Source organism: Cyprinus carpio, chromosome A22 (genome assembly GCF_018340385.1).
Source record: "Cyprinus carpio isolate SPL01 chromosome A22, ASM1834038v1, whole genome shotgun sequence".
NCBI lineage: Eukaryota > Metazoa > Chordata > Actinopteri > Cypriniformes > Cyprinidae > Cyprinus > Cyprinus carpio.
In genome coordinates, this window is record NC_056593.1 from 18618110 (window position 1) to 18634470 (window position 16361).

The 16361-nt window shown below is 33.1% G+C and overlaps 1 protein-coding gene across 1 annotated transcript; it reads right to left on the reverse strand.

Annotated features, from left to right (window-relative positions):
• Positions 1 to 4412: 4412 nt before the first annotated feature.
• Positions 4413 to 5872, reverse strand: LOC122134922 (C-type natriuretic peptide 4-like). Its single transcript, XM_042712169.1, has 2 exons — positions 5510 to 5872; positions 4413 to 4487 (listed from the first exon to the last, which is right to left on the reverse strand). Coding segments are annotated over exons 1-2 (291 nt in total). The 5' UTR covers positions 5800 to 5872; the 3' UTR covers positions 4413 to 4486.
• Between the last annotated feature and the right edge of the window lie 10489 nt (positions 5873 to 16361).

The following is a 16361-nucleotide window of genomic DNA, read 5'->3' on the forward strand; positions in this document are numbered from 1 at the left end:
CAAATGTTGACAGGTATGTATATATTGTCATTCGTAATTCTGAGATAATATATCATAAATTGTGAGACAAAAAGTCTGAATTGTGATATAAAAAGTCACAATTTCCTTTGTAAATTTATTTTAACTCATTTGAAACAAGCTCCCACACTTCACAAAGGGCTTTCTTTCTTCCATTGTACATAAAATAAGATATTTTGAGAAGAACAATGTCCAAAAATCAGAAGATCAGTTAGGTACACCAAAACACAGTTTGGTCGCTAACCAAACAAATAAGCTATTTTTATGCGTTTCCAGAGAACAAAGAGAAACTCATCACAGTTTTGGACAGGGGCGTTAGCACAAGATCCCGGGCCCCTCATGCATAGGCAGTCCTGATGGGCCCCCCATGCCCCCCCATGAAAATATCCAGGTAAAAATAAAATAAATTCCAGACTTTTTCAGGGCCCTCTCTTCCATTGGGGCCCTGGGTAATCAGTATGTTTTTACCCCCAGTCTGACACCCATGGTTTTGGAGCAATGTGAGGTGAGTACATGATGACAACATTTTTCCTTTTTATAGGTGAACTATCCTTTTACAGTAACAGGTGAAGTAAGGTGTAACAAATTCTACCTTAATAAGGGTGATGCTTTTGTATCCAGTTTTGAATGCATTTGACAACCTCTGGCCTATGAGACAATGCAAGTAATACTAACACCAATTAAGAACAAAGACAAGACGTATAAGAGAACACATGTTTTTCGGGTCTTATACTGCGTAGTCTGTAAACCCCTGTAAACAGAGCATGTAAGATGATTCTTCATCTTCTACTTCTCATGCAACAGGGCCTCTGTCCTCAGCAGATCCCACACCTACCACACCTCACCACACAGCAACATAGTGTCAATGAAGAATCTTGTTATAGGAGATTAAACTTCACTGGCCACAAGATGGCTCATCATTTGCTTTTAAACTGCAGTTGAAGCATGATGAAACTGCAGAGCTGTAGAAGTGACCGCCTGCAGGCTATTAGGGGTACTGCAACTTCAGAACAAACAAAGTATTTCTTCATATTCTTTCTGTATATTCTTAGGTGGAAGTCTTTATTTTATTTTTTAATCTTTAATTAAGTTTTCTCCAGGTCATATTTTCTGGATATGGTTTATATGCTTTCTACATAGTTTTTGGACAAAAAGTCATGGTGAATATTAATAAAATCTAATTAATTTTTATTATTTAAAAATGTATAATATTTTTTTTTTAATCAGTTTGATATATACACTACGTCGCCCCAAAAACTTAAGGGTCCGGAAATTTTTTTTTTTTTTTTTAGAAATGAATGTTTTTTATTCACCAAGATGCATTCAATTTATCAAAAAACAAAAAAAAAAAAAAAAAAAAAAAAATACATTCTACCACAAACATATTTTAAGAATTTTTTTTTTTTTTTTTACTTTTATTGATTTCCGCTTAAATACTTCTGGAAAAAAAAGAGGCGTTGCAATTTTAATACTGCAAAATATATCCAATTATTATAATATATACAGCATATCTTAGAATGATTTCTGCAAGATCATGTGACTGAAAGGACTGTTTGATCGACACAGAATAAATTGCATTTTACCTATATATTACAATAGAAAAGAGTTGTTTCAAGTTTTAAAAAATACTGACAGTTTTTACTGATATTCTTGATCAAATAAAGACCTCACAGATATATATACACACACATTTAATCTTACTGACCCCGAACTTGTGAATTTTTTTTTTCTTTTCTTTTCTATGACCTCACAGAAATTAGTCAGAAAGCGTAAGAATCCTGTTCCCACTATTGGAATATTAAATGGCCAGGGTGTAAAAATGATCCAGTGTTAATCATATAATTACAAATATAGTTTTTCTATCAGTATGTATAGCTATTTATATTAGTTAGTTCTGTGAGCTTTAAGTCTGAACAAGCTGTTGTTCTCCGCCAGTTTCTCTCGTAAGTTTCAGTTGTCGGATATCGTGTTTCTCATCATTTGTTTAACTGGAGTGAGGTTGATCTGTCACAGTGTCTCTTCTTTTACAATATATTAGACCCAAAAGAGCGCAGGCAGTGAGTCACTGAAAATTGGCTTTCAAGGACAAAAACACCACTTTTTTCTTCTCTGTGTAATTCTCCTTTAAAAGCACTCTACAAATAATATTACAGCACTAATTCATTGTAATAAATCTGCTGTTTTGCCCACTTAGTGGATCAAACTTAATCGTAGTAAGCACCAATGTTTTGGACTCCTTTTTGCCATTTCAGTTGCAAATTCTGCTAACCACGCTTGCCTGATGTTTGAGAGATTCATCTGAACATACTGCTCTCTCATGTCCCCCGCCCTTGCATACATTGTCTGCAGCAGGTTTATTAATGAAATATTCAGTATAGAGACCACAGGCTTTTTTACTCACTCGCGCGCTTTTCTAAGGAAAAAATCTCTCTCTCTTTTTTTCCCTGATTTTTGAGTAGAAAATATCCAAAAAATCCTCAAAACAAGATTTTACTGTATTTATTTCTAAAGGTAATTTATTGTATTTATTGGTTTCAGAGAATTAATGTAGGATTAAGTAAACTGTAAAAATTTGTGAAAACCAATATAGCTTAATATAATTTGTTATTTTTTACTGAAACAAATCAAAAATATTGATGAAAAATGTTTAATATAAACCACCTTGTAGGGGGCCCCGCCTTTGCCTGTTTGTTTGATTTGTTCGTTATATGCCAGTCAGAATTCAGAAATGATTAGATGCTTTTCCACTGCACACACAAGATCTAAACGGGCAGCTGGGGCAACAGCTTACAACTATGACCTTCGAGACCACAATCAAACAGCATAAACTGGTATTTATGATTATTTCACATAGAAGAAGCTTTTTAAGCTATGCTTAAAAAACATAGAAGAACACGTATTGAATTGCGTCTGCACCATAGACTGTATAAAAACATGGACGTAGTGTCCATGACGTCACCCATAGTTTTCCTGAAGAGCGTTTTTGAAGCTCAAAGTAGGCGGAGTGGGCCATAGCCATCTTGGCAGCACGTCTCACCGCGCGGACTCTCCCAGATAATCGGAAATGGGCAAAAGGGCGGGAGCTAGTAGCTAAAGCCACGCCCACTGACAGCAGTGTCAGCAGCGGCAAATCCACCTGTCACTCAAGTGGCCACGCCCTTAATTATGCAGAACTTAAGGCTTAATATAATTTAAACGGATGAGTTATAAAAAAAAAATTCACCTCCACTCACAGTTGTCATGAAGGGAAAAAAAAATTAGCAATATAGACGATCTAAAATCATTTTTTTTTGCACCAGGCTGTAAACATGTTTTTTTCTCTGCTGTAAAGTTTGGGCATTTTAACCATGGGGAGTCTATGGGACTGACTCCCTTCTGCAGCCAGCCTCAAGCGGCCAGTCGATGAATTACAGTTTTAGTACACTCCGTGTTGGGCTCAAGAGAGAGAGCGGGAGGTTGGCTTGGTCTGCACCGATTGATATCACAAACACTGGCTACTTTAAAAAGCTCCACTAAGCCTTTAGCCCCAAAGAGCGCACATTTAGAAAGATAATGATAAATTCTCAAATGTTCACACCTCATTTCTTTACAGAGGATGATTCTATATTACTATATTAATGTTCCACTAAATTATGCAATCTTCTGATGAGTTCTGAGCGCTCTCTCTCTCATCATAGTGGGGAAGAAATGCCATCAAAATGATTTTAATGAGTTTCTCTTTTTATAACATAACTATGCCTATGAGATAAGACTTAGCCTATTCACACAAACAACAAGTCCTGTTTTTTTTTTTTTTTTTCTTGAATATCTGCATGATCGCAAATGTACAATAAACAGCAACTTACAGAGTAACTTTCAGACACAAAATTGGAACAAACAGCAGAACCGCTGCGTCTCCGCACATCAGTGTTTTGTTCCTCAGCGTTACACGACCAGCAAATGATTCAATCAGGCAAGATACAAAAAAAATTTCATCTTAATTCGCACAAAATTAAACTGTAAAAACTTTAGTGATCCATTTTATTTTTTTGCATTTGTGCATTTTTAATGATTTTTAAAACATTTACAACTATTAGAGACAAAATAGTTACAAACAGAATTGACCTGCAGTTTGCATTCATTTCAAAATGTTACATAAATAAACTCATATTTATAAAAATATCTCTTTTATAAACATATAAAATAGTTTTTTTTTAAAACATAAAATACATTTATGCGAGAATGAAATACATGAATGTACAGCCAGCAGCAACAATATACAGCTTTTATCCACATCATCCGCCATGTGTTTCTTTTATTTTGTACATATATGTTATCTAATTATTTTATTTCAGTATGTATCATTCATCCCCACAAACAAACGTCCTACTTACTTCCTACCAACCATTATTATTATCCTATAGGTTTTTCCTCAGAAGAGGAGCAACTAAGTCTGTTCTGTCCAAAATCGATGACGTCCGTGATTCGCTCTGAAAAAAAGAGAGGACATTTAGTCAGACGGACTGATGTAGACATGTGGCTGACGGCAGATTCTTTGACAACAGTCCTGCATCACACAGTCAGATACTCTTCTCATCAGTTTGGCACATGACGCACTCAAACGAAATCTGTCTGCTCCATAGTTTTTTATCCACTACACTTACACTCTCCAAATCTATTAAACCCAATGCAGAGGTCACAACAAAGCTCCCTGCAATCATACAGCACCTGTTATAATGTCATGTAAAGCCTTTTGCATCAAGAAACTCAGTAATAATCAGGGGCACACAAAAGGTAATATGCAACACACACAATTTTATACATCTTATAAATAAATAAATGCAATACATTTGTTTTAATGAAATTTCTCAAAAAATAATACCTACAAATATTTAAGATTTAGATAGATAGATAGATAGATAGATAGATAGATAGATCTAAAGAGTATATTTACAAATATCAATGATTTTGACTATACAGACACTACAAAAATTAAATATGTGATAACACAAATATATATATATATATATATATATAATATATATATATATATATATATATATATATATAGATATATAAATATATATATATATATATAATATAAACACAAATATATATAAAAAATATTAATTTAAGATTACCATAATTACCCTAAAATTTAGATACCTCTCAGAAATAATATTTACATCATATATATAATAATGAATTTTATTAACCTTAGTTTAAAAATGTGTGCTTTTTTATTTGTAAAAAACTAATTGTATTTTCCAAAGAGTTTACCCCCCCCCCCCACCACACAAAAAAAACATGATTTAAAACTTTACAGATACTCATTCAATAAATAAATAAATACATTTAGATTTAGATCTCTACAAATACTATATATATAGTATATATATAGTTGTGTGTGTGTGTGTGTAAATAATATAATTAAAATTAATAAAAATACATGAATGTCCGAAGCATCGTATCTCTAGAAGTATCTAAGACTGAGATCTCTAGAAACACTCACCATGAGAGATTATTTGCAGGCTGGTAATGAGAGGGTTGACAGCCCATTCCGCTCATGGTTCCTATCCTGTCCATCTTGTGTCCGAAGCATCCGCTCCTGCCCGTCGATCCTCCCTTCTTAGATCCAGCTTTGAGTCTGCGTGAGCCGGGCTGCTCGTTCAGGATCCGAGCCCAAGGGCCCTTGGCCCGAGTGTCCATGCGGAGGTCCCTGAGCAGACGAACCCTGTTCTCCATCCTCCTCTGGCTCTCATCGGACGCCAGGAACTCAGACAGCTCCTCTCCCAACAGCATCCGCAGGGACTGCGGGAAACATGGATGCAGCACTTCAGAAACACTCTCAATACTCTCACCAGTGCTCAGAAAAACAAAGTGCACTATTACTACTCATTTATGTTCTCATTTCACCTGCTAAACATCCTTTTGTGTGTGTGTGTGTGTGTGTGTGTGTGTGTGTGTGTGTGTGTCTATATGTACACTGTAAACTGGTACAAAAGATATTTCTACCTGATCTGATTCTTAAAAATTGATTTTATCGATTTAAGGTTTTATTAATATTAAACAAGATTTCTGACTAGAATAACCCAGTTTCCATGTTTAGTTTACCTGACAAAACGCACGATCCAGTTTGAGCTCCTTGAGCAGGCACTTTAAACTCTTCCACAAAGATCCATTCCAGCTTCTAAATCAATCAATATAAGCATACCAATAGACTAGATTACTACTTTATTTCTATTTATAGTCTATTTGTTTTATGTCCCCAGTGTATTGTTATTGCTAATTTATAGGAGATTCGTGGAATTTTTCCTTTAGGTTTTAATATAAGTTTAGAGAGACCAGAGCTCGAATTTTAGTAATTTATGTTTTAAATAAGTAAAACTATACGCCAACGCGTCTAGAGTGCTGTAAATGTGCTTGTTTTTCATGTTTGAGAACGAGAACCTGTTGATATATGAGCCTCAGAAATGAATGAATCAAAAGTTTTGCTCCGGACAAGTGTCCGAGTCTGGTGGAGCTGCTGCGCTCTAATGATGCGCCCAAACCGCTGTTTCATGATGATGGGGAGGAGAAGCACATACAGATGAATAGCAGAAAAGCCCATTTTGAACTTGAGATGATGTTTGTTTTATTTAAACACTGCTAGATTCACGCATACACTGCGCGGAACTGCATTTCCGAGATTTTGCGCATCTTTTACCCAAGTTACAATTACCTTATTATTAACTTTTATACATCAAACCGTGCATCATACATGCTTTAGAGTTTGTTTCAGCCTGCTATTATACTACACAAACTGTACAATTTGTTACATAAATGTCTAAATATCAACCCACCCTCTGTTTCTGCCTGCGTTAGTGGTTTTGTCTCCCGTGCTGACGGATACTAGCAGGGTCAGAATAAGTCCCACTAGCCACCAAATGCGAGCTGATCATCGTGATGCTGCTTTAGTGCGTTGGATGTCAGTGGAGAAGGGCAGTCGTTTCAATACGTCTCACGGAGAGAACACAAACACGACTTTTTTACTCCCAGAGGTGTCGAGCTCAACTCTTTCTCAATGCAATTCGGCTCAGGGTTTTATAGCCGATGTGACATCACCCTCCCCCCCCCGATGGCTGCGTCATAGGTTACCGTTCATTATTTCATTATATCAATGTTTCTGAAACTGATCAGAGGATATTTATGCTGGATGTTTAGTTAGTCATCGTTTGCAGTGACCACTTAAGTATAGGTGGGAAAAGATCAATCACCAGCGAAATCATTCATGATAACCACGAATCACCCAGACAGCATTTAGCTGAAGTAAAATGAGTTAAATTTTGTTTTAATGCCATACGCCGTTTAAAAGTCCTGCAAATATAGAAACTACTTAAAATTCTGATAGACAGAAGAAAAAAAATAAATAAAAACTAAGCAAAAGCAAGAATTATTTTATTTGCATGTTGGCATTATACATATATATTAAATGAAAACATTTCATGTAAATACGTTGTGAAAATAATTATAATAATCTCAAATAAATAAAACACCATTTAAAATTATAGATTACATTATGTGTATCTGATACTAAAATGTCAGCTGGAGTTAAAAAAAAAAAAAAAAAATTCATTAAAAGAAATACCGCATATATGCGAGCAGAGAAAGGCAGAGGTGAGAATCACTTTCTGAGTCGAGACACTGTGTGGCAGTATATGCTGATTGAAATGGTTCAGCAGTCCAGCAGATTTCAGTTCGCAGAGATGGGATAATCGTTTACAAACAGGGATTTTAAAATTAGTGCTCATACTCTTGCTGTGAATGGGTGCTCAGTTTTAATTACACTTCAAGATACTTCAAGATGAATGTGTTCTCAAGTTTGGGAGAAGCTGTCACGCGGCTGGCCCAAAAATAAAAATACAACAAATTCTTGCTACGTTCGATTTGTTTTTATTTTTATTTTTTGCAGAATTGTTTTAATTTTTAAATGAAGCTTAAAGAAATTAAATAAATAATATGATGATACATTTATGATGCATTATGCATGCTGCAATGGATAATTTTCCCTCCTGATTGTTCACTTTAGTAGCAAGAAAACTTACTTATTGCCTGTAAGATTGATATTTTGTTTTTACTGGCAATAAATCTCATTTGTGACTATTTTCAAAAGCTAGAGATAATTGTGCAGCTCACTAGGGGTTCCTGATGTTAAGCTGTTGCATGCTGAATGAAAATTTACTTCAAACATATATTTACAAAGATCTGGTTTCAAACCATCTTTAAAGGATCAGTTCACCCAAAAAAGTAAATTAGCTGAAAATGTGCTCACCCTCACGCCATCCAAGATGTAGGTGAGTTTGTTTCTTCATCAGATTTGGAGAAATGTAGCATCACATCATTTGCTCAGCAATGGATGCTCTGCAGTGAATGGGTGCCGTCAGAATGAGAGTCCAAAAACAGCTGATTAAAACATCACAATAATCCACACCACTCCAGTACATCAGTTAACATACTGAGAAGTGAAAAACTGCGTGTTTGTAAGAGAAAAATCCATCATTAAGGTGTTTTAATTAAATAATGCTGCTTCTGGCTAAAATATTTAATACTTAAGTCCATAATCCATAATAAAAAAACCCACAATCAAAAAGCACATGTTTAGAGCTGTTTTGGACTGTTTCCGCTTGTATCTGTGCATATTTTTCTCATGATCTGTGCATATTTTTCTCATGATAACAATAGTGTTTGATCTGTGCAGATTTCTCTCCTGATTAGATTACTTTTTTCACTGGAGGTAACCTTATTATGAATTTTAACATTAAAGTTTTAAAAAATGTCTTGATGGATTTGTTTCTAACAAACATGCAGCTTTTCATTTCACAAGACATTAACTGATGGACTGGAGTGGTGTGGGATTATTGTGATGTTTTTATCAGCTGTTTGGACTCTCATTCAGACGGCACCCATTCACTGCAGAGCATCCCTGGTGAGCAAGTGATGTAATGCTACATTTCTTTTTCTCCACATCTGATTGAAGAAACAAACTCATCTTGGATAGGTCTAGCTGAAGGTGCGTACATTTTCAGCAAGTTTAAATTTTTTTAGGGCAAACTATTCCTTTAAAACAAATGTGGTTTTTGAGTGCTCAGACTGCAAAAAATGTATTGCTTTGGATACTTTGTATTTAGTACCAGCACTACCAAGTTTACTTTTTGGAAACTGGAGTCAGTGATGGAGCACGTCCTCTTCAGGAATAATATGAAGCCAGGTCTAGAAAACACAAGGTGCCAGACAACCAACCTGACAGCATTCAGCCTGGCGTTCTCAAATGAATCATTTCCAGGGAATCTATACGGGGTCCACATTAATCCTGATGTTATGATTCCTGACTGCCTAACATGTGGTTGTTGATGAATGTGAACATAGGTCAGTTGTCATTTAGGATACCCTTTTTTATCTAAAGTGACATTCAGTGCACTGATTGCTGGGATGAAGTGTAAAATGAAGGGAAAAATATAGCCATATGCCACAGTTTTACAGGTCACAATGAATACCTCGTGAAATATTTAATGAGGCTGGCACAGAGGTGTTCATGATTCGTTGTCTGTAGCTAAACATTTCCTAATATTGTCCAGCATATCGTCTCATGCTATTTTTAAATACGTCTCAAATCTGTTAATGTATTTATTTATTTATTGCCAGTATTGGTCAATCAGCATCGATGATTGCAACTATCCATTTTATATTAGCAGTTTATTGTTATAAAATGGAAAAGGAATAAAATATGACTTTTAAAGTACTTGATTGTTTCCTTTCATAAAATAGATATGACTGAGTCCTCTAAAATTTGTGAACTTTCAAAAAGCCACTCTGCCTTTATCCTTAAGACCAATTTCCCCGATGTAAAAAGGCATGAAGGTTTTCTGCAGCCTTAAAATGGAACACAAGATATTGTGGGTCGTATTTAACAAAGGAAATCATACGGATCACAGATTTTATGTTTAACTGTCACAATGTGGAAAAAGCAGCCTCTTCTTCCTCAGTTCTGTATAAGTCCTATCAAGCCTGAACTGCTCACGTTTTCCTCCATGATTATTATACCTATCATTACAAATTTAAATATAGAAATATAAAATGTAATTAAATATATACAACAATGATTTGCAGTTTTTTTTTTTCTTTCTGATGAAGTAAATGCACTTAAAAATATTTCAGTTTTGTTATTCGTAATTTCATTACATATTTTGATTTAATTTCAGTGTTTTTGTCATTTTTGTTAGGTTTTGTTATTTTTATTTCAGTTTTGTTATTCGTAATTTCATTACATAAATTTTCATTTTAGAAGATTTTTAGTACCTTTATAGTGTGATTTTGCCATTTATAATATATATATTTTTTCATATTTATTACAGTTTTGGTTTTAGGTTATTTAGTACATCAAGATAGACAAAATGAAAATTTGACAATTTTCCTTGGCAACTGCTGAAATGAAATTAAGTTTAAGTTTTATTTTTAATATTTTATTTCAGCTAACATTTATATAGCACTTTTATTTCTAGCAACAAATTTGTTAAAATAATATACTAATAATAATAATAATAATAATATAATAGCTGCGAGATGAACTGACCTACTAGATAGTTATATTCAACCCTTTTATTCTCTGTATTTGTGTGTACTTTTTTTTTTTTTTTTTTAAACAACTTTGAAACTTCTAATGCCAATTTCCTGTTCAAGACGAATCGCTTTTGTAAGTCGCTTTGGATAAAAAGCATCAGTAGATGTAAAATTCTTCGAGGACACGACTTGCACTCAGAAAGATTGTGGCCATTACTCTTGCTTATGTAGCTTTTTCAAAGCATTGTGGTCGAGTCTGTCGGTCTGTCTGCAGAATTTTCTTGAATGGCCACTCGGAGAGATCCAGGAGGTCTGTAATACCTGGAGAAAGCCATCCATTAGCATTCCCATTCAGTAGCAGTTGCCTGGCCATAAACGCAGAGGGAAATGATGTCATGTCGGTGCTGATTGGCTGATAGCACCGCAAGAATGTGCACAGTCACAAGTCATTCACTAGTGAGCGGCCTGAGCTGTGACGTCAGTGGCAGTGGTCAGGGAAAACCTATCCATTTCATGCTTTGAAGAGCACTGGCTAAACATCTACTATAATATAATAACATATTTATGATTTATATGTTGCTTGGTACCATTTTTAATTCATAAGATACACATATGCTTTTTAATGGTCGTCAATGGAGAAAGATGCTTTTTGACAGCAGAATGCAGATGAGTGGATGTCATAAGTACACTAGGCCATTCATTTTGCAAATTAAGGTAGGTAACATTCAAAGAGAAAGCAAAGAAATGTTATTTCACTGCATCAGTAACGAAGGTTTGGTGCAGCTGTTAAAGAAATCGTACGGTTACTGAAAGCTTGGAGGGTTCAAAACATTTGATTGTTTTTACACTTTCTAAAGACCCAGATTTTTAATCTTAAACTGGAAATTAAAAACAGGTTATTTTATGTAAACTATGAAAAAGCTAGCAAAAAAGTAAAAAAAAAAAAAAAAATAATAATAATGAAAAAAAAACAACATTAAAACATTGTTAAAAAGCATAAACATTGTTAAAAAAACAAAACCATTTCAATATTTATTGTGTGAAAATAATTTCTGTGTGTGTGTGTGTGTTGTGTGTGTGTGTGTGTGTGTGTGTGTAAAATAGTCGATTTATCCATCATATCCACCACAACCAACAATTTTTACTTTCATTTCGAAATACTTTCAATAAACTTTAAGTTTGTAAGTCACCTGTATTTTTTTGGTTATTATTGCTTAATCAAAACAATCCAACTGCAGTTTGATTCATATTACTTGGAATGCACAAAAAACAACAACAACAACAAGTGATTTATGAAAATTAATAAAAAAGGAGTTATCTGTTTTTGCAAATGCAGCAAATCAGCATATTCATTATGATTTCTGATTGATCATGTGACACTGAAGACCGGAGTAATAATGCTGAAAATACAGCTTTGATCACAGAAACAAAATACATTTGAACAGATATTTACACAGAAAACAGTTATTTTAAATTAAGTTAATTAATTCATTTTAATATTTCACAATATAACTGTTTTTACTGCATTTTTGCCAAATATAGCCAAACTTTTGAATTGTTTTGAATTGGTATTCACATATAATAAATAAAACATATTTTATAATATATATAAAAAACTAAAATAATCCAAAAAATGTGTTTCATTCAACTAAATAAATTATCTTAATAAGTTTATTTATATAATAATCAATAAAGACAGCAGAAAGCAGATGTTAATGTGAGGAGAGCTGATGCAAACGTCAGCTGCTCCAGATTGTTTTCCAGCACCCAGACGGTGTAATAGATGTTTAGACCTGACCCCCAGACCTCAATAGTTTAGTGAGTCTGGCAGCAGCACTGAGCCTGTTCAGAGCTGGTGACCTCAGAGCAGAAGCTCTTTCAGGCTTCGAGGGCTGTAATGACAGAAGAGTCTGAGACGCAGCTTCTTTGAGGGTTCCTAGCTGCTGACAGTCTGAAGCGCTAGAGACAGCTCTGACGGAGCATTTGAAAAAGAGTAAAGGCTGGAATACACTACACTACACATTTTGAAATGCTAGACATCACGATGGAAGATCACACACCACCAGACTTTATTTTACAGTAAATTTCCAAATGTGCAACTGGCTGCTCAACAGATGGCTGCAATGCAATTTAACAAAGGCAAAGTTTTCTCTTTTAATCACATGACAGATAATCAGTTTTCTATCTACGTCTTAAATAAGCGTCCCCACTAATGGACGATAACTTTCTTATTATAAGTGTGGCACTGCAGTTTATATTGTGCTTGCCGCCTTAAAAGCCCTGTTCGACATCACGAAACGAAAACTATTCGATACCTATAACGATAGCTTATTAGCGCCCACACCAACGGACAGTACGCTCTGTTCACTATTAGCTGCGGTTATGTAGTTTGCCTCTAATTGTGTTTTTATCATTTATTGGCTGGAAAAAAAAACATTTTTTTCCTTTGTTGGCTTCCTGTTGGTCGCTTCTGCTTTTTCATATTTGTCTCTAAGCAACAGAGTTCACCTTTGTCCCAAATATTGTTTTAGGAGTTTAATCCCTGCTGGAAAACCCAGTTTAAATCTGAAGACAGTCTTGGAGTGTGGTAGCCGATTCTAATCTAGTCTTGAGGCCGATAAATCATCTTGGACCAGCGTTCAACAGACGCTGCTGCATTATGTCCCCAAAGTATAAACATTAAAACCGCAGGGGTTGAGAGCGTCAGTCGGAACAGGAAGTTTTAGGCTCGTTAGACCCACTGTGCCTGCTGTGCAACATAGGTTTCTGTGGTTGCATTTGGTTTCTTGTGTCATTTTGAAAAACTGTGTTCTTTCTAAATCCAGACTCTCATGATTTCTAAGATCTAACCACGTGTTTCAACCAAACTTTGGGTCAAATATGGACTAACCCACACTTTTGTATGTAAAAAATGTACCCAGCGTTTGGGTTAGTCCATGTTTGACACATTCGAAACAACACAGCATTTTTAAGAGTGCAGGTTTAGGGAACCCAACACATTTTCCAGCTCAGATCTACGTTTTCTGCAGAGGAAATCAATGTTGTTTATTTCTTTAGATTTTGAAAATTGAAATAAATGTATGAATAAAACTTAGAAATGTTGTCTTGGCAACCAACTGAAATGAAATAAGTTTAATTTGAAGTACTTGCATGATTAGAACCATTACTGACATAAAGATAATTATAAAATACTAAAAACCAAACTAATACAACTGACAAAAGAACAGCAAAGTTAATAAAATTTAAATTCAATATAAAAATAAAAGTTAATAATAATTATGTTATGGCTGACACTAAATGGCTGTTAAAGTTATATATTATTTTGTCTTAAGTAAATAAAAAATAAAAAAATCCAGTGTCAAATCTAAAACTAAAATCAAATGTTTTAAATGTTAAAGAGCATTCGAGCTTCACAACATTCTCATATGATTTATGAAAAATAGATTTATTGTTTATTATCAAACAAAATTTAATAAAACAATACAAAAATAACAAAATAATATAATAATAACAAATTCCATTCTGAATAATAATAATAATAATAAAAAATAATAATAATAATAATAATAATAAAAAAGTCAATCACTAAAATCAGACCTTTTAAACAAGTGAATTTAGGCATTACAATATTATAACAGATCATGAAAAAGGATACTAATTTTTCATTATTTAATATATTATTTAAAACATTTTAATAAGTATTTAATATAATTTATTATTGATAATTTTGTTAAGACTAATTATTAAAATCCCATACTATATTGTTTTAAAGATTTAAAATCAAACATTTGTAAACACCGTAAACTATAATTAATAATTACAGTTATGTAATATGCAGATCATTAAAATTCTAAAAAAAATTCATAAAAAATTTCATTAAAATTTTACAATTTTTAAAATAAGTAAATAAGAGACAAAAAAAAAATTTAAATATATTAAAAGAAAAATAATAAAAAAAAATAAATGCAAACAATACAACAATATAGAAAAATAGATATCATTTTTAAAATGATTTTTATTCATTTAATTTATTTAATATAATTATTTAATAGTAACAATTATGCTGTGGCATATTATCAAAATTACATACTATACTGCTCATTACAACATTATAATATAAAGTATTAAAAATTTATTTTTATTTACATTTTTTTTAATATAGCTTCATTTAATATTCGCTCTATTTAACATGATTTTTTAATAATAACCATCAGTTTATTTTATTTCCTGATTAAACTAAAAACTACAATTAGTTGTTTTAAATGCTACAAGTGAACCAAGACATCATTCACAACATTATAATAACTAAGAGATATAGATATTCGTGTTGAGAGCTGGCAGAAGTTGTCAGGTTAAGAGGCTTTATTGTGTTGCTTTTAACACTCAGTTAACTGTGATGTAGGAACAGAGGGAGTAATGTCGGCTCCTGCGTCTCAGCGCTGGAGAAAGCACTGCTTCTGTGTTTGTGTGTCATGTGCTGCCTTCATGAGGCCCGGTGACGCCTTTCTTCAGAAACCTTCAAGCATTTCCTCAGTTTTCGAGTGCCATCTTGATGATTGTGACTAATAGGATTAAAATGAAACCTTATACTGTGTCTCAAAGTGAAAGTGTGGATATTAAGAGCTGTGTTTATGAAGACTGTTTTAGTCTGGACTGTTGTGTTGTAGCTGTGTGTGCGTGCAGCAGAGGGAGCTGTTGTGTGTGTTCTTCTGCTGATTGTTTGTTCTTCCTGTCCGTAGGGTTTCCTGATGGGAGCCCGACCGGAGAACGCCTGTGTGCCGATCGCCCCCCCCCTCCCCTGCGGGACAACAACGCGCACGCAGCGCCTTCATCGTGCTGATCAAGCGCTTCGACTGTAACTTTGACGTCAAGGTAGGTTTCACAGACGTCTCAGGAGACATGAGCTCATGAACTCTTTCTCTCCAGCATGGGATTGAAGCCCACTGTATGTCCACAGCATCAGTCACAGCTTGCACTGCATGCAGGTATTTTGGTGACACTTTATTTTACAGCATGTGAAGTTTAAAAAAATATTTTATATTTACATTATGCATTTTGCAGACACTTTTATCCAAAGCGACTTATATTTATAATACAAATAAGCATAAGAATAGCTATTTTTAAATAATCAAATAATTGTTTTAATATAAATGAGGTATTTTTATTTTTGTCTCATTTCTTAGCAATGCTTGATAAAGCACTTTGTCCCATCATGCTTTTGCTTAGAGTGTGTGTGTGAAATTATTTATTTTAAAGCATTTATTTATATATTATTATATATGTAATATATATAATATATATATATATATATATATAGTATATAATCTATATATATATAATTTCTTAATATTAATATATATTATATATTTCTTAAGTTATAAAAATACTTTTTCTTAAATAAAAAAATTAATTATTTTTTATATAATTATATTTTTATATAAAAATATATGCTATTATATTTTTTTTACAAAATGTAATAGAATATATATATATATATATAATTTATAAAAATGAATTTACAACTTGTATTTATTATACATTAACATTTTGTAAATTTGAAATTACATTTTATAAATTATAAACCGTTAATTGTAAATTATAAAATATATAATACATAAAAAATACAAATCTGAGTAAAATATTACTTATTTTTAATATAATTTTTTTTAAATTATACATTTATGTAAATTATAGAATTTTTATCAATCATAAAAATGCTTTTGATTAATAATACACAATTTATTATAAATATAGTCAATTATATTGTT

Bases quoted from the DNA above. Each gene is read 5' to 3' on its own strand.
- LOC122134922 (XM_042712169.1), bottom strand. From the start codon at position 5,799: ATGCTGTTGGGAGAGGAGCTGTCTGAGTTCCTGGCGTCCGATGAGAGC.